Genomic DNA, 22984 nt, shown 5'->3' on the forward strand with positions numbered 1-22984 from the left:
ATTACCCAAGCAAAGTGTTGACGTTAAGAAAATTGGGGTGGGGGGAGAGAGACGCTGTCATTTTAAGAGCAGCTCCAGACAGGAATCTCGGGGGGGGGGGCGGGGGACTACCTTGCACAGCATCAGACCCTTGGATTCATCCAGTTCAAAGATTGTCAGCAACATTTGCAACCCTATTTGTAGATGCTGTACCCAGGACCTCCATGACAAACATTCTCATTGCCCTAACTGCTGCATCTTGCCGACCAGCCCACTCCCTTGCCCCATGGCAAGTGTCGGGCACTTGAGGCCACTGGGCCAAATCTGGCCCCTTAGGGAGAAAACCGCATCTGTGGTCTGTCTGGCAAGTGTGGTGGCTCATTGCAAAAGGACCTTTTGAGCAGGGCCTTACTATGTCCGGGAAGTAAGCAACAGCTTTGCTGGGGCTGAAAGAAGAGCGAGTGAAGAGCTGGGGGATGTCGATGATGTCCTCCTCTTCCAGTTCCAGCTCCTCTTTGAGGAGGTCTCTGTTCCAGTCAATGCATTTCTGGGGAGTGAGAGAAGACATGCCTCAGAGAGAGGAATTCATTGCATCACTACAAGTGAAGGCACAATGCAGTTAAAGATTTGACAGGTGTGCCAATGGAGTCATGCTCCTGGTGGTATTTCCTAACACTGCCACAGATTGCATGGTGTGTGTGGCCTTGCACATAAACGGTAGCTTCTGTTCCATAGCATACCTCCAATTTCCAAACAGTGGGATCCTTGGCACTTTAGTCCCTACACCAGTTTTTGTGCCTGACTGGCAGCAATAGCTCTCCAGGGTTTCAGATGCCCCACTTAGAGATGCAGTGGGGGACTGAACCTTTGCCACCCCACATGCAAGGCAGGTGCTGTACCACTGAACAATGGTCCTTCTCCTTAGCTTGTCTCTTGACCAGACTGACACATACTCAGTCCCAAGCATGCAGCCTTTCCTGACTTTCTCAGTTCTACAAGCTTTCCTCGGAACCTCTGGGCTTCATCCTTGTCCCTTCTAGTCTACTTCCTCTTCACCTGCCTTATCACTTCATGGGTCTTCATCCCCCACAAAGCCGCTCCTGTCTCTAACACCCCGTGAACTCATCCCAACTCAAATGACAATTTCCCTTTCCCTTACAGAAGCCCGACTGCAAAGATTCCCTTGCAGCTCACGTGCATCTCTGCAACAGCCTGTCTGTGCCAGGGAACTTCTCTGCCACAAGCACAGGGCAGGGAGACTGTTGCTGCCTCCCTGTGATCTGCAGATTTCTATTTCAGTGCAGAGGAAAGGATCTATATTGTGTAGCGGTTAGGGTGTGGCTCAAGGACCCTGGATGCCAGGATTAAAATCTCCGCTCTGCCATGAAGGTGAACATCAGTCAGTCAGACCCGCCATCACAATGAATATCATTTAGAAAGTGTCCAGGTTCATAATCAAATGACTATGTGGGAGAAAGGGGTGTGACAATTACCTGGTAATACTCATTGATGCTCCTCAAGGATTTGTCAGCCAGGATTGTTGTTATTGAAATTTCTTTGTCATCTTTGCCTAGCCCTGTAATAAGAATCAGGTGGCTGCTTCATTCATGTTATGACTGTTATGTTCCCCACTACCATCCCTTAAATTATTGGTCCAAAATACATGTCCTCAGCTCCATACTGCACTGTAATATTTAGCTCAGATGAGAGTCAGGTAAATAAGACTTGGGGGGGGCATATTTGGCCCCCAGGCTTGAGGTTCCCCACCCCTGATTTTGAGCAAAACACAACAACCCCTTGGAGTGAGATGGGGTAGTTCAGTTGTGAGGTTTAGCTTCTTGGGGCCTTAATGCAAAGTATGCAACTTCCTGCCCAGACTTCATGTCGGCTCCTGCAGAGGAGAAAGAAGAGCCACCTTACCATCAAACATCATGGCATCGCCGTACCCCTCTTGCTCCTTCTCCTTCAGAAGCTTGTAGCAGCGACTGGGGCTGGCCAGAAGCAGGCGGAAACCCTGGAGAGGAACAGAGGGAGTGAAGTGAGACAGGCTGCTCAGGGGTACAGCCAACATGGTGCCCTCTGGAACTGCAGCTGCCTACCAGCTCCATCGGTACGCAGGCTGAGACCCTACCTGCTCGTATACTGTCTTGCCAGAGTGGTGACCCGGAAATGACAACTAATCCAGAATGCGGCAGCTAGACTGGTGACTGGGAGCGGCCGCCAAGACCACATAACACCGGTCCTGAAAAACCCACATTGGCTTCCAAAGTTTCCAAGTACAATTCAGTGTTGGTGCTGACCTTTAAAGCCCTAAACGGCCTCAGCCCAGTATACCTGAAGGAGCGTCTCCACCCCCATCGTTCAGCCCAGACACTGAGGTCCAGCTCCGAGGGCCTTCTGGTTGTTCCCTCCCTGCGAGAAGCGAGGTTACAAGGAACCAGGCAGAGGGCCTTCTCGGTAGTGGCGCCCGCCTTGTGGAAATAAACAGCTACCTGACTTCTAGAAAACATCTGAAAGCAGCCATGTATAGGGAAGTTTTTAATGTTTGATGTTTTAGCGTGTTTTTAATATTCTGCTGGGAAATGGCCAGAGTGGCTCGGGAGGCCCAGCCAGTTGGGTGGGGTATAAATAATAAATTATTATCATTATTACTTATGTTGCCAACAGCTTCTGTTCACTGCCTTTTAGATTGGGTGGGTTTCAAAATATGAGGGAACAAATATCCTCTGAGTAAACAGGTTAAAATGCTGAAAGCAGTGGACAGGGTGTACCTGTCAGGAGCTGGAGTCAGCAACAAAACACCCATTGTCAGGGGCGTTAATTCTTTATTCAAAGAAACCCAAACAGTGATCACAACAACACTTGCCAGTAGGATTGAAGTAGCCTTCCCACCACTCCCTAACACTCTCCTGAGTCCTTCCCAAGTAATCTCAGATTGCTTCACCTAGTTTCTCATTACTCCACCATTTTACTTCTCTTCATGTTCTGGGAGACCAAGGGGGAGAGGAGCCAGACATGGCAGCAGGGGGAGGCTCCCTGGGTTCTTCTGCAGCCAGCCTTATCTGTTGCCTTGTTCCTCTCCTCTCCCGCCTCTGTGTCTGGACTGCTCTCTGCCACAGCCTCTTCCTGCTCACTAAACCCTGTTGTCTCTTCAGCTTCCAAAACCTCCTCCTCTCAGTCTGCTTCATCGTCTCCCTCTGACCACTCATCACCCCACCACCAATCCCCTGGTTCTGAGCCTTCTTCCCTTCTCCAGTTAGTGCCTTGCACATAGCTGTCAACTTGCAGATTTGAAAATAAGGAACCAGCAGCCTCAAAAATAAGGGACCAGCAGCCGAAATAAGGGATTTTCCAAGCACAGGTACGTTCAACTTCTGAGCACCTGTGAGCCAAAGGCAGAAAGCCCAGCCAGCAGCCAAACGAAGCCTCAAGCGGTGGTTCCCACAGCACAGCAACCCAGCAAAGGGGATGCAGCAAGGAAAACCACCGTCACCTCTCCGCTGGGAAGCGCTGAGCAAAGGCGAGTCCCCAGGCAATGCGGCTGATTTGATCGGCACAAGGCATGCAAGCTCCACCCCCCAGTCGTTCTTAGACTCCTTATTGGGTGAGCAACGCAGCCAAACAACACAGTTGGAGCCTCCCTCCTCCCTGTCCGGCAGGGAGGGAGGGAGGGAGGGAGGGGAGCTGCTTCCTTTGAAACCCGGGAAATTTAAGGGACATCATCAATAAGGGACAGCAGCGGGACACAGTGCTGGGATAAGGGACTTTCCCGCCAAATAAGGAACGGTTGACAGCTATGGCCTCGCACCATCCCTCTGCATCCATGGCAGTACCTTCCTGTCAGAGGCTGGGACGAAACACATGAACTCGTCCACATGCCCCACCAGCAGCCAGGCAGAATACAGTTCGATGGGCAATTGTACTTCCTGGGCATAGAGGAAGTCCCGCACGACTTTGACCATCTTGTCCCCGTGAGGCCTAGGAAGTAAAGAGAGGCAGAGTTTACTTAGGGTTGGCATCCATTCCAAAGGCAAGGACTTTGCCTCCGTGAAAGTACTACCCAGCCCAATCTCATATCCACCAGTGCCCTGGTTCATCAGGGCACACCAAGTGTTCTCAACAGACTTCTCATCCACCTGCCTCCTTACAACCAGCCCAGATTTATAAAAAAGAACATATGATAAAAAGAACCGTTTTATCTTTTTATAATATGTGGTGGTCTTGTAGTAAGGTTGAAGCTTACTGGAAAATGATATATAATGAATTGAAAAGGATGTTTAAAATAACCTTTGTAAAAAGAGAGAGAGAGAGACCAGAAGCTTTTCTTTTGGGAATTATATAGGGACAGAACTACCAAAATTGTATAGAAACTTATTCATGTATGTGACTATAGCAGCAAGAATGTTACTCGCCCCAAAATGGAAAGAAGCAGAAGTCCCAGCAAAGGAAGAATGGATACAAAAACTTATGGAAGATGCAGAAATGGCATAACTTACCAGACAAATAAGAAATCAAGATAGCAAACTTTTTATAAAAGGATGGAAATGGTTTAGTGAATATTTACAGATAAACTGTAATCAGATAAGAACATTGGCAGGGTTATTGTAATAACCTGCAGTTCCATAAGAGGAGATAATTAGATGAGAAAATTAAATGAATTTGGATACACAGAAGGTATTTAAAAATAAATGTAAGGAACCACAGAAAGGGGGGGGGGACAAACTTTGAAATGCTAAAACGTTTGTAAAATTTATGAAACGTATAAATTCAAAAAGTATAAACAAACTTTTTAAAGAAAACCAGCCCAGATTGACCAATGATATGTATCAGGGAACTGCCATCAGAGCCAAGGGAGGAGAGAGGGCTCCAGAGGGATGCTGGAGAGGGTCCCAGTAGGGAGAGAGCCAGCCCATCCGCTGGGGAAGGAAATCAGCGTAGCACCAGTAGAGAAGGAGGGGGGCAGATGGGGGAATCGGAGAAAAGACTCCTGGACTCCTCACCGGAGACCAGCGGGGAGAGCACAGGTCCTCCGCTGCCCACACCCTCCCTGCGCAGAAGACTTCCGCACAGGGAGAGTAGGAGGCGACTGGGCGTCAAAGAACTTCTTTGCTGGAAGAAGTTCAAGAAACGCCCACTGACGGATTCTACCAGCGACTGAGACAGCCACGAGTGCAAGTGTTCAACCAGGCAACCTAGCCAGGAGTGGCGGAAACTTACGCACGAGCAACCCCCTTAGAACCATTACAATATGGTTCAGGATAAAGCAACTTTCTGTGTTCCTCCTCCTCCCTTCCCACTGTTGCCTGGGCTAGAATGAGACATGGGTGAAGAAACAAGATGAAAGGGAGACGAGAAGGAGGTCCATGTGTATGTGAGTCCTTGTCAGATGCTTCATCACGCCAGGGCTTTTTCTCCCCCCCCCCAACACACACCCTCTCCACCTACATGGGTAAGGCGCTCCCGATGATGACCCTCCCCAGGGGGTACTCTTTGCCCCTGACGGTCACTGGAGGGCTGACTTCAAGGTTCCCAAATGAGTCCAAAGTGGAGACGCTGTTGCCTTTGCCTTCTGCCTTCCGGGTCACGTAGCCAAAATCCGGGCCCTGGGGTGGGAGCAAAGGGCAACAGAATTAGGAGTGATCTCGGCGACAAGGCTGCCCCTCTATGAAAATGACCTCGTGTCCATTGTGTTTGAATTGCAGAAGCTACAGGGTGGAGTGACGCAAAAGGGGTGCTCATGTGGGCGATTCGAATTGTGTACAGCCGGCTGCAAAATTCAATTGCCAATAGACAGATCCTGCAGAGTGGATGGCACAAAGCGAAACGATGGCCAGTACAGATTAGGTAGGTAGGCAGGTAGATGCATTATCATTATTCTAATCATTTTATTAATTGCCTCCTGTGCAATTTTCTCAAGACAATGCACTTCGGAAACAGCAAAAAAGCCAAAGTTTCAAAACAAAACAAAACAAAACAAAACAAAACAAAACAAAACAAAACAAAACAAAACAAAACAAAACAAAACAAAACAGCAGATAATAATAATTTATTATTTTTACCCCGCCCATCTGGCTGGGTTTCCCCAGCCACTCTGGGCGGCTTCCAACAAAGTATTAAAATACAGTGGTTTGTTAAATAATAAAAGCATTAAACATTAAAAACATTAAAAGATACATTTGAAACAAGCCTAAAACCCTAATAAGTGGACGCTCATGCATTTATCCAGTTGGGAAAGGCTGTTGGAACAAAAATGTCTTCCATGGTTTCCGGAAAGGGCAGATCCAGCGGGGAGGAAGACTACTCCAGATAAAAGGAGCAGCCACAATGAAGATCCTGCTCTAAATCACAGCAGAGTGGGCTTCCGAGACCTCTGGAACTCGCAGGAGAGAATATCCTGCAGACTGCAGTAATCTACCAGGTTTCTAGCACATTCAATCATTTTTTCTACCACCCTTCAGCCAATGATTGTAGGGTGGTTTACAGCATAGAAACACAAAAACAGACTATACGGAGATGGCGGAATTGACAGCAAAATTAAGAGAGCCAAAAGACTACATGTTTGTCAAAGAGTGGAGATCCCTTTAGGGGCTATCTGGGAAAATATTATAGTCAAATGAAATGGCAGGTGGGACTGGAAATATAAGTAAAGGAATGAGAATGAGAAAGGAATGCACCGTATTTTTCGCTCTATAGGACGCACCAGACCACAAGACACACCTAGCTTTTGGAGAAGGAAAACAAGAAAAAAAATATTCTGAATCTCAGAAGCCAGAACAGCAAGAGGGATCGCTACACAGTGAAAGCAGCAATCTCTCTTGCTGTTCTGGCTTCTGGGATAGCTGCGCAGCCTGCATTCGCTCCATAAGACGCACACACATTTCCCCTTTTTAGGAGGGGAAAAGTGAGTCTTATAGAGGAAAAAATACGGTAAATTAGTATATATGTTATAGATTAAGTATTACATTTATGGCAGTGGATAAAGGATTTGAAAAGAAACATCATGGAAGTAAGGATGGGAAGTCAAAACCATTAAGTTAAGAGAACATTGTATTGAAAGTGAATGGAACTTGTTCAAATTGTATGAAAAACAACAAAATGTTATATTTTAAAAACCGCAAAAATGCATAATATACTAACAAACCAGTATCGGGGCAGGCAGATGGGGGTGCAACTGTGGAGCTGCCTTAACACTCAAACCCTTCATGCAAATTGCACTATTGCAGCATTTAAAAAAACAAATTCAAAGGTTCCGATTTGAAGACAAAAGGGAGAGAGGTTCCTACCAGAACAGTCTTAAAGGGGAAGCCATCCAGATTTCCATTTCTAGGTGAGTCGAAGACCACGGGAAAGGATTTGTGTGGCGCTTGCGTGTAGCCGATCTCCATCTCATCCTGGTGCCACCAAAGAAAACAGGGAAGAAATAAAGACATGTGAGGAAGAAAGGGGTGAGGAACCCCAAGACCCTCTGGCCCTTGGAATGCTCCCTAGGCTGCACCCTTCACAACCCTGCCTTGCACCTTCCTTGGCTGTTTTTGCCAGGCTGATAAATGGTAAATACATCGAATACTGTATTTTCGCTCTATAGGATGCACCCAACCATAGGACGCACCTTGTTTTAGAGGGGGAGAACAAGGGAAAAAAATTCTCCCCCTCTCTGCTCATTGCCCCTTCAGTGAAGCGGCAGGAGAAACGGAGCCCCTTCCATTTCTCCTCCCGCTTGGCTGAAGGGGTGCTGCGCAGCTCTCCCTCTCTGCTGAAGCCAGGAGAGTCTTGCTCTCCCAGCTTCAGCAAAAGGAACCCGAAGCCTTCAGAGCGCAGCGCGAGTTTCGGCTGCCCTCCAAAGGCTTCAGGAGGCTATCCCTGAAGCCTGGAGAGCGAGAGGGGTTGGTGCCCTCTCGCTCTCCAGGCTTCAGCGAAAGCAACATGAAGCCTCCGGAGCGCGGAGGGAGCTCTCCCTCTGCGCTTTGGAGGCTTCACGTTGCTATCGCTGAAGCCAAGGAGCCTGCATTCGCTCCATAGGACGCACACACATTTCCCCTTCATTTTTGGAGGGGAAAAGTGTGTCCTATAGAGCGAAAAATACGGTAAGAGTTTGCTCGGACTTCCACCCGCCTGCACCCCCCCAACGAACACTCCAATCTACCTGGATCCAGCGGTCACCTCGATTTTCTGCTTCTGGACAGATGATCAATCTGCAGCCAGCTTTCTTGGACAACTTGCTGATCTCCACCACGAAATCTGTGTTTTCTTTTATACTGGATGTCAAAAGGCAGAAAAATGGGCACCGATGAACAGCAGAGCAGGTGAAGGAAAGGAAGGCTTCAAAAGAAGATTAGCTACAATGGCTATGCTCCGACTCCACCATCCGAGACTTCTGAATTTCAGGTGGGGAGCGCCATTGAAATTCTAATCAATATTGATCCAGAGTAGATCCCAATGTATAGTTAGCAGAGTAAAAACTTAAACACGTTGCAGAATTCCCAAAAATAGACCAGAGGTAATTTCATTTCATTCAGCAGAGCTTTACTGCTACTGAAGGCAAATGAGTATAATGGTCACAAATACATTACATTCAGGATTGGCACTGTCCATAAGAAATCCAGCTGCAGCAGGCTTAAAATGTCCTATAATAAGTCTAAAACCTAACACTAAGCATACCACAGTCAAACCTCGGAAGTCAAATGGAATCCGTTCCGGAAGTCCATTTGACTTCCAAAACATTCGGAAACCAAAAGCATGGCTTCAGATTGGCTTCAGGAGGCTCTTGCAACCAATCAGAAGCCGTGGAAGCCGCGTCGGAGGTTTGGGTTCCAAAGAACGTTCACATACCAGAACACTCACTTCCAAGTTTGTGGCGTTTGGGAGCCCAAAACGTTTGAGGATCCAAGGTATTTGGGGTGTTTGGGGATCCAAGGTATTACTATATATACAAAACACCACACCAGAAGGAAAAGAAATAGAAAGAGAAAGTGAAACCCAGACTTCTTCTGGCCCTACTTTATAGTCAACATGACCTTGACCTTGACAGAAGAGGTAAGAGTGTTGGGATTTTATGCAACTGATACTGCTGGTATGATTAGTATAAATCACATGAGATGTCTGAGAAGAGTGTAGGAACAGAAGACTGTCTTATTTCTTCCGTCTGAGCGTGTTTTTGTACTGTACTTTCACTTTTTGCAGTATGCAACAGTTGTTCTGCCAGAGCTTGGAGAACACAGATGTGATTATGGATTGTCTGTATAGAATGCAAACAAAATGTAGTTTACATCTACAGATATTTTTTTCCTAGTTGTAAGATGCCAGAAGACTTGTGTGCACTTTTCATATGAGAAGTGTTGCAGAAAGGCACTCTGGAGATGAAGGGACATGCCATTCCAGAGAAGTGTCTACCGGGAGACACTCAGAGGTTCGGGGGGGGGGGTCGCCATCTCCCTAAGAGCGTTTGCCAACAAAGAAAACCAGCTTAGGCCAGCTTTACTCGGCTTTTCTGAAGGTGTAACCCAGGGGTAGGCAACCTAAGGCACGTGGGCTGGATGCGGCCCTGGGCGGTCCTGGAATCAGCGTGTTTTTACATGAGGAGAATATGTTCTTTTATTTAAAATGCATCTCTGGGTTATTTGTGGGGCATAGGAATTCGTTCATATTTTTTCCTCCAAAATATAGTTCAGCCCACCACATGGTCTGAGGGATGGTGGACTGGCCCATGGCTGAAGAAGGTTGCCGACCCCTGGTATAACCCAAACATCAGGAACATTCTGCTTGTTTCTTTCACACAGAAGCTTCCAGAACCCTCTTGAATTAAGTAGAATAGGAAAGATTTTTACACATCAGATCAATACTTTCTGCACTAAGAAATGCAAACTGACAGGGAGAGCTGCCGGGCTTCTCTGATGTTCTCAGGCTAGTGATGCTTCGCTTGAGCAACGAAGCCTACCTGAGCTCTGGCATTTCTGGTCTTGGACCTCCAGACCTCAGTTCCAGTCTTCCCTCTAATCCTGATTGGTTTTGACCACTAACATGGCTCTCAGTCCCTGCCTCACCTCAGACCACCATCAGTGTTCCATCCCTGACGTGGCACACCTGATCCACAAGTCCTATGCTTGTGCATCTGTGCACTGGGCCACAGTGATGCGGACTTATTTGCTGAAGCTCTCACCTGCAGACGTAAACCGTTATCGGCTGCAAGGTATTGGGGGTCATGATCCACGGAGCGACGCGGAAGACAACAGTGTCGTTAAAAATTGGGGCCTCAGGAAGTGCCTGTAGTGGAGGAGAGCAGAGGCCAGCTGAGAAAGAGGTTGGAAAGAGAGACTCGAACCAGAACTATTCAGGCACATGACAGTCTCAGCTCCAGGAAGCAGCATGCCTAATGGTAGGGGGGAAAGGCCCCAATCCAGCAGCATCTCGAGGGACAGGGATGTCACAGATTTCCCATCACAACAGTATAAATAGGCAGAGTTGTGATGGAGGCAGGGAGGGGCAGTGAAGGCAAGTGATGGTCTAGCTTAGCGAAATCTAGAGGACCAAAACTCCTCCGAGAATGAACAGAAGCTATTGCCTCTTATCTTGTACCCAAGAGCAGGCGTGGAGAACATTTCTTCCAGTAGGTCAGTCCCAATACCCCACTGCACAGGATCCCACAATCAATGATGGGCATTCTGGTGGTTCCCTCACTGCGATGATGGGCCATTCTGGTGGTTCCCTCACTGCGAGAAGTGAAGCTACAGGGAACCAAGCAGAGGGCCTTCTCGGTAGTGGCGCCCGCCCTGTGGAACGCCCTCCCATCAGATGTCAAGGAAATAAAAAAGCTATCCGACTTTTAAAAGACATCTGAAGGCAGCCCTTAGGGAAGTTTTTAATCTTTGATGCTTTATCACTTTATTTATTTTTAATAATAATATTCTGTTGTGAGCCGCCCAGAGTGCCTGGGGAAACCCAGCCAGATGGGTGGGGCATAAATCAATCATCATCATCATCATCATCATCATCATCATCACACCCCATGAAATTTTCTGCCATGAGACGTGGTGAGGGTTGCCAAGCTTGGGTTAAACTCCAAGGACGACAATTGGGAGGATAAAATGCTAGGCCTGAACGCTTATCAGGACATCATGCTTCATATCTTGAATTTAGATGCAGAAATATAACATGAGCCCAAGCCCAAATGGGCTGAGATACGGTCTCTGCAAGCAGGAAGCAGTTGCAGCTTCCAGCAGCAGCAGCCAAGACACTGGTGAAAAAATTTTTTGGTGAAAAAATGAGTAACCCTGGGCTTAAAAACAAACCAACCAACCCTACAGTCCTGGTTTTCTCCTAAGACAAGAAAAGGAGGCTACGGTGAGGAAGAAAGGACAAAATAATAGGCTGTTTTATTCTCCAGAGAAATTCAAGGAGGAGATAAGACTGTCAACAGATACCAGTCACAATAGCAATGTTCCACCTGTATCAATGGAGGCAGCAATGCTTCTGAATCCCAGCTGCTGGGAATCCCAAGTGGGGACACCACCGTTCAGGTCCTGCTTGCAGGATTCCCATTGGGGATTTGGTTGATCACTGCGAGGGAGGCTAGAAGGCCTGATTTAGCTGCAGGCTTCTTTTAATGCCCTTAATTATCCAACACCCCAGTAACCCCTTGCCTTTCTGACACATTTCCATTTTTCGCTGCCCATACCTTGGCGGTGGCCTCTAGCAGAGTGGCGTGGAATGTCACGAGTCCAGAGAAGCCAATGTCAGGAAACGCTAGCCCTTCCACATAGAAATGGTGCTCCTCTTCGTCGCAGGAAGGTTCCACCACATAGGAGGATTTCCCATGACCCAGGACGTGCTTGTGCTGACTGAGTTTCTTTCTTTTCCCTGTAAATCAAACCCGTCATTTCTCATACAAAATCATGTGCCTGTCCCTCATTTATTCATTCATTCATTTGTTTGCTTGCTGGCTTGCTTCTGGAAGCAAACTCTTCATCGCTGTCAAATAAACTGGTTTTGATTAACTAAACCCCTGGAACTCACTGCCACATGGCTGGGTTAGCTCAGTCGGTAGAGCACAAGACTCTTAATCTGAGGGTCGTGGGTTCAAACCCCACATTGGGCAAAACTTTCCTGCATTGCAGGGGGTTGGACTAGATGACCCTCGCGGTCCCTTCCAATTCTATGATGATGATGATGATGATGATGATGGATTAAAGATTTTCTTGTGTAACAAAAAAGTACATATTGTATCTCCACTTTCATGCCAAGGGGTTGCGTTCACACATCAGCAAAGAAAATCAGGATTTAGAGTAGGGATGGGGATCATCATATATATATATAAATTACATTTCGAAATATTCATTTAAACAACCTTAAATCAATGATTTCCCTTCTTCTCATTCCGTGGTTCATTTTGCATACCATAAAAGGTAAAGGGACCCCTGACCATTAGGTCCAGTCGTGGCCGACTCTGGGGTTGCGACGCTCATTTCGCTTTATTGGCCGAGGGAGCCAGCGTACAGCTTCCGGGTCATGTGGCCAGTTTACCTTCCCGCTGGAGCGGTACCTATTTATCTACTTGCACTTTGACGTGCTTTCGAACTGCTAGGTTGGCAGGAGCAGGGACCCAGCAATGGGAGCTCACCCCGTCGTGGGGATTCGAACCGCCGACCTTCTGATCGGCAAGTCCTAGGCTCTGTGGTTTAACCCACAGTGCCACCCGCGTTCCTTTTGCATACCATACATCCCTGCATATTTTATATGAACCAAACCATTCAGTAATCCATTGTTACATCCATCAAAACTTATTTACACTGTTGAATTTATCTTGGGAAACACATCTATGGCTCTCCAGATCTTGCCGGACTCCAGCTGCCATCTGGCCCGCGGCATGGCTAATGGTCAGAGAAAATGACAGCTCTGATGAAACAGCCTCTGGGGAAGTCACAGGTTCCCTATCTCTACATTAAAAGAAGCCAGAACTGTGAAGGGGGCAGCTAGGGACAGTGAAGGGAAGTGATGGTCTAGTTCGGAGATGTGAAACTTGCAACCTTCCCAGATGTTGCTGGACTCCAACTCCCATCAGCCAATCAGAGCCAGTCTGAGACATTTTGGCACCTGAGATGAACCACCACTGCTTGAGAACCCCACAACACTTACCCTGAGCATGGAAGACTCCCACTTTGTCTGCGTCAGATGCTGAGATGTGGAGGACCAGCTGGTGATCCTCAAAAATGTCCTCAGGCCCACGTGTTGTCAGGATCATCAGCGACATATCCCTGCGGTCTGGAGAGGAAAGCAGAGGGAAACTGACTGTAGCTCAGTAGCAAAGCTCTGAGCTGAATGGAGTTTAAATCAACCACCTTTATTCAGAGCTGGGGTAGCTCAGCCAGTAGAGCTGGAGACTTTCAGTTTCAGGGTTGTGGATTCAAGCTCCACGTTGGGCAAAAGAGTCCAGCAAAAAAGACCCTTTCCAACTCTACAAATTCTAAGAACAATGAGGACAAGATTCTTACTTTAATTTAGGGGAAGGATCAGTGTTCGAAACTCCCATTGTTCTAGGTGCATTTTTGTGACGGAATTTCATTAGCGCAAGCAGTTTCTTAGCTCTGGGGGCAGTAAGATTTCAGATTGAAACTGCAGAGTGGAAGAAAAGGAGGACATTTTTCTGCCTCCCCACTTCTAGCCACTCTCTAAAGACTGGAGAAGAGATCCTCTTAAGAATATTAGGGAGGTGGGCAGGAGAAGGACTAGACCATGTGAAAAATGAACATAAGATTTTAGCTGCAGTTCATTCATCTTCAGCTTTGTATTGTTATAAAAAAAAGCACGCCTAGACAGTCCGCTATTGCGCCCATAACCTAGGTTTAAGGTGCCGTTTAGCTCCTAGCTTTCATCTCTTAGTTTCTAACACGATTGATGAGTGCAAAATCTCCCAGGTTTAATCCCTGGCATCTGTAGGTAGGGCTGGGAAGAGACGATTCAAAAAAGTCCTTCCTTCAGAACGATGAGGACTAGAATCTCGGTTTTTAAGGGAAGGGCCTGCCTTGTTGCAGAAGGTCCCAGGTTCAATTCCTGGCATCCTCAGGTAGGCTGAAGCATCCCCCCTGCCCTGAGCAGCTGCTGCCATTCAGAGTTAGCAATACTGAGTGAGACCCCATGAGTCTGACTCAGTGTAAGGTATAATAATAATAATATTATAATAATTTATTTATACCCCACCCATCTGGCTGGGTTTCCCCAGCCACTCTGGGCAGCTTTCAACAGACTATTAAAATACTACAATCTATTAAACATTAAAAGCTTCCCTAAACAGGGCTGCCTTCAGATGTCTTCTAAAAGTCTGGTAGTTGTTTTCCTCTTTTACATCCAGTGGGAGGGTGTTCTACAGGGCGGGCGCCACTACTGAGAAGGCCCTCTGCCTGTAACTTGGCTTCTCGCAGCTAGGGAACCGCCAGAAGGCCCTTGGCACTGGACCTCAGTGTCCGGGCAGAACAATGGGGGTGGAGACGCTCCTTCAGGTATACTGGACCGAGGCCGTTTAGGTAGCCTTGGATCCGTCAGTTACTGACCAACAAACGATTCCAGCTTCTTGTCCTCGTTGTCCATTTTATCTTGAGGTTCGTCCCTGTCGCAGTTGACCAAGAGGATGGCTCCTTTGCCTTCGGGTCCCCACGTCCAGTTTTTCTGCAGGGACAAAAAACATCAACCACGAGGCTTAGCCCCACCACAAATATATGGGACCCAACAGTGGCGTTGCAATGGGGGGGGCGGGGCACCCCAGGTGCCATGTTTGGGGGGTGACAATAAGGCACCCCGTGGGGGCTCGCCCCACCGCGGCGGCGCAAGCAGCCATCGCGCTGCCACAGCCGCATGTGGAGAATCCTCCATTCACAGCTGCAGCCGAGAGCAGAGGATCCTGCTGCCAGCAGCAAACTGCTATGTACAGTGCATGTGCGGCGTCTCTATGCATGGTGGTGCATTGTACGTAACAATGCCGCACATGCGCCCTACGTAGCAATGCCCCGTCCCGGGTGTCATGACGCCTTCGTTCACCCCTGGGACCCAATACAGTGGCACCTCAGGATACGAACGGGATCCATTCCGGAGCACCGTTCGCATCCTGAAGTAAATGTAACACGGGTCTGCGCATCTGCGTGGGACACATTTTGCCGCTTCCGCGCATGCGCATGACATCATTTTGAGTGTCTGCACATGTGCGAGTGGCAAAACCCAGAAGTAACGCGCTCCGTTACTTCCGGATCGCCGCGGAGCGCAACCCAAAAATACTTAACTTGAAGCTACTTTAACCTGAGGTATGACTGTACTTGTATCTCACAACTACAGAAGGAACAGGTTGGTTTTAAGGTAGGGTGGTGAGGGGACCTAAGGCCCAGGGTCAAAATGCACCCCACCACGGGATTTCTCTCCAGCACTAGGCCATGCCCCCTCTCCACAGGCTCCACCCCCCTCCTTGCTGAAAGGCTCTTGGGTTTCTTGCCTTGAAGGGCCCTTCAGGTGGAAAAGCAGCCTTTGCTTTTTGGATATAAATAAACACACACAATATGCCCGGACTCCCCTATCCCTCCTTCCTGACCTTATTCTTGGCTCTCCTCTGCACGGTTCCTGAACGGTTCATGTCTGCATCCAGGGAGATTTCTGCAGCATGGGGGGGGGGGGAGAGACAAGGGAGGAAACAGAGAAAATTTGCATGCGGGATCCCCAAACAGCCTGGCAAGATGGCTTGCTGATGCCAGGATGTCTGTGTTACCAAATACTGGAACATAGCCATCAATAGCCCTCTCCTCCACAAATCTGTCAAATCTTTTAAAGTCATCTAGGCTGGTGTTTGTCACTGCCTCATGTGGGAGTGAGTTCCATAGTTTAACTTCATGCAGCTGATGAAGCGAACTGTCGTCCATGAAAGTTTTCTGTCATAATGAAGTTGTTTGTCTTTAAAGTGCTAGTCCTCTGGAAGTAGGTCTTCATGGTATTAACATTTTACTGTGAGTAACTATCCCGTGAAAAACACACACACACACACACACACACACACACACAAATTCTATTTTCTATACAGTTCCTGTCTTACCCATGCAGGTGAGGTGGAGCAGAGCTTTCGCCATTGGTGTCCTCCCATTGTCCTTGTAGTATGAAATTCTGACCTGCCAAGATATGGCCAATTTCAGCAAATGGAATATTTATTATTATTTTGTATTTTGTATTAATAATTAATACCCTACGCATCTGGCTGGGTTTCCCCAGCCACTCTTGGCGGCTCCCAACAGAATATTAAAAACACGATAAATCACCAAACATTAAAAACGTCCCTATACAGGGCTGCCTTCAGATGTCTTCTAAAAGTCAGATAGTTGTTTATTTTCTTGACATCTGGTGGGAGGGTGTTCCACAGGGCGGGTGCCACTACCGAGAAGGCCCTCTGCCTGGTTCCCTGTAACCTCACTTCTCACAGTGAGGGAACCCCCAGAAGGCCCTCGGAGCTGGACCTCAGTGTCCGGGCTGAACGATGGAGGTGGAGACGCTCCTTCAGGTATACTGAAGGACAACAAGAGATGTGATTTGAGATGCACTTGATCACCTCTTCCTCGCCTTTTCTCAAAGTTAAAAAGTCCTGAATGTGGCAACCTTTTCTTACAGGGAAGCTGCTCCAATGATAGCTATAGTAATTCTAGCACACCTTTTTCCGAATCAGGTCTAGCTCTTTCCTTTCCTCCTCTGCTCCATCAAAGCCTTCGGAGTTTCTCACCTTGTCCTCATTGACTTCAGCGCTTGGCTGGTCCATCATGACCACCACCTCGACTTTACAATCAAGGGGCCATTTGGGCACACAAGAGGGGATCTTCAAAACCTCCCCATTGTGGATAATATAGAGGTTCACCCCAGATGTTCCCCAGACATCAAAGGCTGTAGCACCACTTGGGGCTGCCCTGAAATAGAGAAGATAATTCATAGCACCCATTCCATTTACCATTTAAAATTTGCTCCTAAAAAGAGCTCTCCATCCTTCCCTCCATTTTATCCCCACAACAACCCTAGGAGGTAGACCAGGCCAAAAGGTAATTTCGGGCTTGAGGTCAGCCAATGAGATTCCTGGCAATGAGGGGATTTCTTTTTAATATTAAAAGCAGTCATTGCCACAGGCCATCTTAGAAACAGCCTGGAGGCGGCATCTTCAAAGATGCTCATCTATACACTCCTACTTAAAAGTGAAAAAGTGTCCCATGATTTTTATTCACACAGATATAAATTGTGAATGCAGTGGATTCGCTTGTGAGAAATCAGTCTTTTAGTGCAGCAGTAACTACCGTAATCTCTGGAACTCAGTGGCGTAGTGTGGGGGGTCCAGGGGGGGGCAGCCGCACCGGGCGCAACATTTGGGGGGACGCGCTCGCACTCGCAGCTCTCTGCCCCTACCTGGCTCACTCACTCTCTCTCTTTTTTTTTTTTTTTTTTTTTTTAAATATTTATTTATACAACAAGAAAAAACAAGAAAACACACACACAAAAAACCCCCCCACAAGTATCAAATTACACACAAATTACAAAAATAACCATAGACGCGTAATTTTCTTGACAAACAATAAAACATCTATTGGTCTTAACACTAAAGACCCAACTTCCCGTCTATTCCATATTTCAAGTTCAAATTACTTATTGCCAATACACATTTTTTTTCATAATTAAACTTATTCTCAATAAATCTAATTTCTTCTCTCTACCTAGCAACTATTACTGAAGTTCCTCGAATGCTGCAACAGAACCTAAACCACCACATTTGTCCTTCAGATATTCTTTGAAAACCTCCCATTTAGAAACAAATTCCTGTTTGGATTTATTCTTTATTTTTTCTGATAAACCATCTAATTCGGCATATTCTGTCAGCTTTTGGATCCAATCTTGTATAGAGGGGATTTCATTACTCTTCCATTTTGCTGCGATCAAAACTCTTGCTGCCGCCGTCGCATATAAAAAGATACCCTTCCTCTTTTGTGGAATATCCAAATCTGTTATTCCCAGGAGGTAGGCCTCTGGTTTTTTATTGAATGAGATCTTTAGAATTTTTTGCAGTTCTGCGTGTATACTCTCCCAGAATACCTGTATTTTCCTACATGTCCACCACATATGGTAGAATGTTCCTGAGTCTCCGCATCTCCAACAATTGCTTGACACATTTTTATACATTTTTGAGAGTTTCCATGGTGTTAGATACCATCGATGTTGCATTTTTTGAAAGTTCTCTCTAATCGTGTAACAATTTGTGAATTTCCAGTTGATCTTCCATAAATTTTCCCATTGGGCCATGGTTATTGAATGGCCAAAATCCTGAGACCACCTCACCATTGCCACTGTTACCTCCTCCTCCTTGACTGTCCAGTCAAGGAGGAGTCGGTAAGTTTTGGAAAGAGTTTTTCTTTTAGAATTTACAAGATCAGATTCGAATCGGGAAGTTTCTACTGAGAACCCCTTTTGTTTGTCAGATTTAAATTTTTCAAATAGCTGATGGTATTGGAACCAGTCTGAAATGTGTTCTCTTATTTCCTCAAATTTTTTTAATTTTATTTGGTTATCTTCATTTTTTAGAAGTATTTTATATGTTGGCCAGCTTTCCTGAGTATTTTTCCGTTTTACTGCTATGGCTTCTACTGGAGAAGTCCACCACGGGACTTTAGGCTCCATCAGGTTTTTATATTTTTCCCATACAGCAAAGAGTGACTTTCTTATTATATGGTTGGTAAAATTTTTATGGATTTTCGCTTTTCCATATATTAGGTAGGCGTGCCATCCCCAACGGTTGTCAAAACCTTCCAGGTCCAGGAGGTCCGGATCCTGCAACGTGCACCAATCTTTTAACCAGGTGGCTCACTCACTCTCTCTCACTGCAGTGCTGGCTGTGCGAATCCGATCCGAGCTGCTGGGTCGCCGCCCACTGTGGAGGAGGAGGGTGCCAGGCGTGCGTTGCGGTGCGGAGCGGAGAGAGAGCGAGGGAGGGACTATCTGGGGGAGGGACAGTGCAGCGGCCGCCCAGCGCAGCGCTGAGCGCGGGAGAGAACCACACCCGACCAGGCCAGGCAGCAGCAAGAAGAAGCTGGCAGCGGCGGCAGGTTAGGGGTTAGGGGCGCAAATTACTTGCCTTGCCCCGGGTGCTGACAACCCACGCTATGCCGCTGCTGGAACTCCAGCTTTAGCTGAGATTCCTGCATTGCCTAGATGACTCTCAGGGTCTCTTCCAACTTGACTATCCTAAGGGATAGTCCATTATTGGTCAGGGATAAAAGGATGGAGTCAGGAAGCAATGCAAGCAAGGCGGATATTTATTTTTCTGTTGCAAGAGTTTCGCACCTCCTTGCAAGGAGGTGAGAGACCAAGAACAAAGGTGTGCAAGAACCTTTAAAGACTTTTGAAATTGCCCAATACCTTACTGAAAGACCACCTAAGAAGCATCCTACAAACCATCACAGAAAGAGGCGGTCTACAACAGAAATTTGAAAGTGTAGCTTCTTTCCTGTCTGCCAGGATACCTGATAAGGTTTCATTGATTGCATTACCTGGGCGGTCCGGCCATTCTTTTGAGACGGCAAATACCTGAGTTCTTGAATCCAGGTCGTAGGCCAACCCGGTTCATACACAAAATATGCCGTTAAGACAAGATTGGGAGGATTTGTAAGTGAAAGAATAATTGGGAAAGGTTTCTCCAAGATATTTCCTTCTGCAGAAGAAACATTTAGAGCAGTGTTTCCCCAACTTGGATCTCCAGCAGATTTTGGACTACAATTCCCATCATCCTTGACCACTGGTCTTGCTAGCTTGGCATGATGGGAATTGTAGTCCAAAAACAGCTGGAGACCCAAGTTTGGGAAACAATGGTTTAGAGCAGGCATCCCCCAATCTTCAGCCCTCCAGATGTTTTAGACTACAATTCCCATCATCCCTGACCACTGGTCCTGTTAGCTAGGGACCATGGGAGTTGTAGGCCAAAACATCTGGAGGGCCACAGGTTGGGGGGGTGCCTGGTTTAGAGTCTTTAGGAGAGTCAAGATGGCTTCAGGATTGCTCACCTGTACCATTTCAGACATGTGGTTTTTATAGGTACTTGTGTTTTATAGGTACTTGTGTGTTTACCTGTGCACTTACAAACATTTGTTTTATTTTTGAGACCTTAGGATTCTTATTACACTCCTCAGATTAGGCAAGAATCTGGCACCAGTTTTTGTGGTTTCAGGGCTCGGGCCCTTCCCAAGGGCTGAGTGGGTGTCTGTGCCAGCTTCCTCTTGGATCCTTTCCCACAAAGGCCAAACCCTCTGAGATGTCGTCATCGTCGGGCCCTGAGCCAGTAGGCCAGAAGTTGTCAAACCGGGAGAAATTAAGCTCTCTTTTTTGCTCTCTTCTCCCCTTACCAAGCAACCAACCAGCGTCGTGACAAAAGCAAGGTTAGAACAAAAGCCTTGTGGCTTGTAGAAGCATAGTGGACTGGCAAGGTGTTGTTTGTGTAGGGTTTGGTTGCCAGATAGGAAAGGGTCAGGCGTCAAACGTCAACACATCTAGCAGAAGCACCTTAAGTGCGTGCAGACAGCCCCTCCGTTCTGGGTCCAAGTCCACCTTTTCCTGACTCTCCAAGAGTACAAGAGCATCTTTGTCTTACATCAAGAGGCAGGGAGTTCCAAAGTGTAAATATATCAATTATTTACAAATGCAGAACAAGCAATAAGTAGCACCTGCAATGCTGCTAGTTTTGCAAATCAGAGCAGACAAATGGGCTTTTATGGGGGTAAGACGATCTCGCAAGTACGCGAATCTGATCTGAGCCAAAAAGAGACAATGGATCATGCTCGAACAGCTGCAGAGTCACTGTGCGGCTTGTGAGCAAAGGGTCTCCTCGTGAGCAAGCAGTCCTTGAGGTTCCTTTGCTCCTAGCAGATGGGGTGGGTTAGGAGGCCAGAATCATAGAATTGGTAGGGGACCCCAAGAGTAATCTAGTCCAACCCGCCCCCCAACACACACACACAAAATGCAGGAACCACAGAGCAATCAAGGTCTCCCTTCTGAGCTTCCTAATGGCTGAAAACAGGCCAGCTCTTTCACTCCTGAGCCTATCCTCTGCAATACTGACCCTGGGCTGGTGCTGATCCAGCCTCTGGATCTCATATTGGACCTGGACCCCACCCCACCCCAGCTTGACCTTCATTTTTTTGGAGGCTGCTGCCCCCTGCAACCCTGCCTTTTCCTGGGAGGCTCCTGTAACCTGGATCGGAACCCTAGCCCCCTGATAAGCGTGGCTGCAGGTCATTGCCTGCTGATGCCTGCACATTCAGGTCCTCTTAAGAGGCCCAGCTGGCAAGTCTCAACACATCCCCCATGCCGGGTTCTGATCGCTGGCACATCCAATCTCTGCCGCTCATTATCCTGCAACCAGCTCACGCCCAGACTGATTAGCTCAGCTCCAGTTGGATGAGGCTTTCCTAGGCCTGCAGTCGGAGCAGCAACTCTTCTGAATACTAGTTGCTAGAAACCACAGGAGGGGAGAGTTGCTCTCGGGCTCCTATCCTTGTCTGGTTTCCTTGCCTGTTTGGCCACCGGGAGAACAGGAGGCTGGACTAGGTGGGGCCCCACTGGCCTGATCCTGTTCTTACATTCTACCCAGCCTGGATTCCTGCTCCATCCTGACTTCTCTGGCTGGGACAACGCCACATTTTTTACAGGAATGGTTTCTTCAGTTTACGACAAGACTGGGGACTCTATGGCCCTCAAGAGGTTGTGTAATTGGGAGCTGAATAATAATAATAATAATAATAATAATAATAATAATAATAATAATAAGGTAATAATAATATTTTACTATTTATACCCTGCCCATCTGGCTGGGTTTCCCCAGCCACTCTGGGCGGCTCCCAACAGAATATTAAAAACATCAAACATTAAAAACTTCCCTAAACGGATGTCTTCTAAAAGTCAGATAGTTGTTTATTTCCTTGACATCTCATGGGAGAGCCCTCTGCCTGGTTCCCTGTAACTTTGCTTCTCGCAGTGAGGGAACCGCCAGAAGGCCCTCGGAGCTGGACCTTAGTGTCCAGCTGAACGATGAGGGTGGAGACGCGCCTTCAGGTCTACTGGGCCGAGGCCGTTTAGGGCTTTAAAGGCCAGCACCAACACTTTGAATTGTGCTCGGAAACGTACTGGGAGCCAATGTAGGTCTTTCAGAACCGGGGTTATGTGGTCTCGGCAGCCACTCCCAATCACCAGTCAAGCTGCCGCTTTCTGGATTAGTTGTAGTTTCTGGGTCATCTTCAAAGGTAGCAACAGGGCTACAGCTTTCCCAGCCCTGAACTAAATCATCACTAGCATTTACTACTTATCATCGTCCTAATCATGGAGAACCTGTGGCCTTCCTGTGATTGCTGGACTCCAAATCCCATCAGCATCTCTGACTGATGGGAACTGGAGTACAACAACATCTGGGGGGCCAAAGGCTCCCTGTTCGTGAACTGGGTCATCAGTTGCCTTTACTGCCCCTCACAGCTACCTTCCATTACAACTAATTCTGCCTTCCTCTAAAGCAGGGATGGCGAATCTGCAGCCCTCTGAATGTTGCTGAACTATAACTCCCCTAGTAATCCATGATCATTGGCCATGCTGGCTTCCAGGACTGATGGGAGTCAGAGTCTGGTTTGAAGTACTTATGAGGTCGCCTTACTCCATATATGCCCACTGAGCCACTTCCATGGGTGGAACTGGCATTGTAAAGCTGCCATATCCTACTCATCCTACAAGATGGGTGACACCTGGCTTGAGAGCAGTACATGTGAAAAGGATCTAGGAGTCTTGGTTGACCACAAACTTGACATGAGCCAACAGTGTGACGCGGCAGCTAAAAAGCCAATGCAATTCTGGGCTGTATCAATAGGAGTATTGCATCTAGATCAAGGGAAGTAATAGTGCCACTGTATTCTGCTCTGGTCAGACCTCACCTGGAGTACTGTGTCCAGTTCTGGGCACCACAGTTCAAGAAGGACACTGACAA

General features: G+C 47.4%; 1 protein-coding gene across 1 annotated transcript in view; it reads right to left on the bottom strand.

Annotated features, from left to right (window-relative positions):
* The window catches only part of LOC309346798 (protein-arginine deiminase type-3-like), a 33159-nt gene that overhangs the window by 2145 nt on the left and 8030 nt on the right, over positions 1-22984 (bottom strand). Inside the window, exons 2-15 of the mRNA XM_081870998.1 lie at positions 16715-16895; positions 16040-16112; positions 15545-15606; positions 14520-14634; positions 13108-13233; positions 11651-11832; positions 10136-10239; positions 8123-8234; positions 7263-7370; positions 5425-5582; positions 3813-3957; positions 1900-1993; positions 1473-1555; positions 392-526 (exon numbers count right to left, since the gene is read on the bottom strand). Coding sequence (XP_081727124.1) covers positions 392-526; positions 1473-1555; positions 1900-1993; positions 3813-3957; positions 5425-5582; positions 7263-7370; positions 8123-8234; positions 10136-10239; positions 11651-11832; positions 13108-13233; positions 14520-14634; positions 15545-15606; positions 16040-16112; positions 16715-16895 — 1678 coding nt within the window. The remainder of the gene's footprint in view (positions 1-391; positions 527-1472; positions 1556-1899; positions 1994-3812; positions 3958-5424; positions 5583-7262; positions 7371-8122; positions 8235-10135; positions 10240-11650; positions 11833-13107; positions 13234-14519; positions 14635-15544; positions 15607-16039; positions 16113-16714; positions 16896-22984) is intronic.

This window comes from Podarcis erhardii, assembly GCF_964252035.2.
Source record: "Podarcis erhardii genome assembly, chromosome: 7".
Lineage (NCBI taxonomy): Eukaryota > Metazoa > Chordata > Lepidosauria > Squamata > Lacertidae > Podarcis > Podarcis erhardii.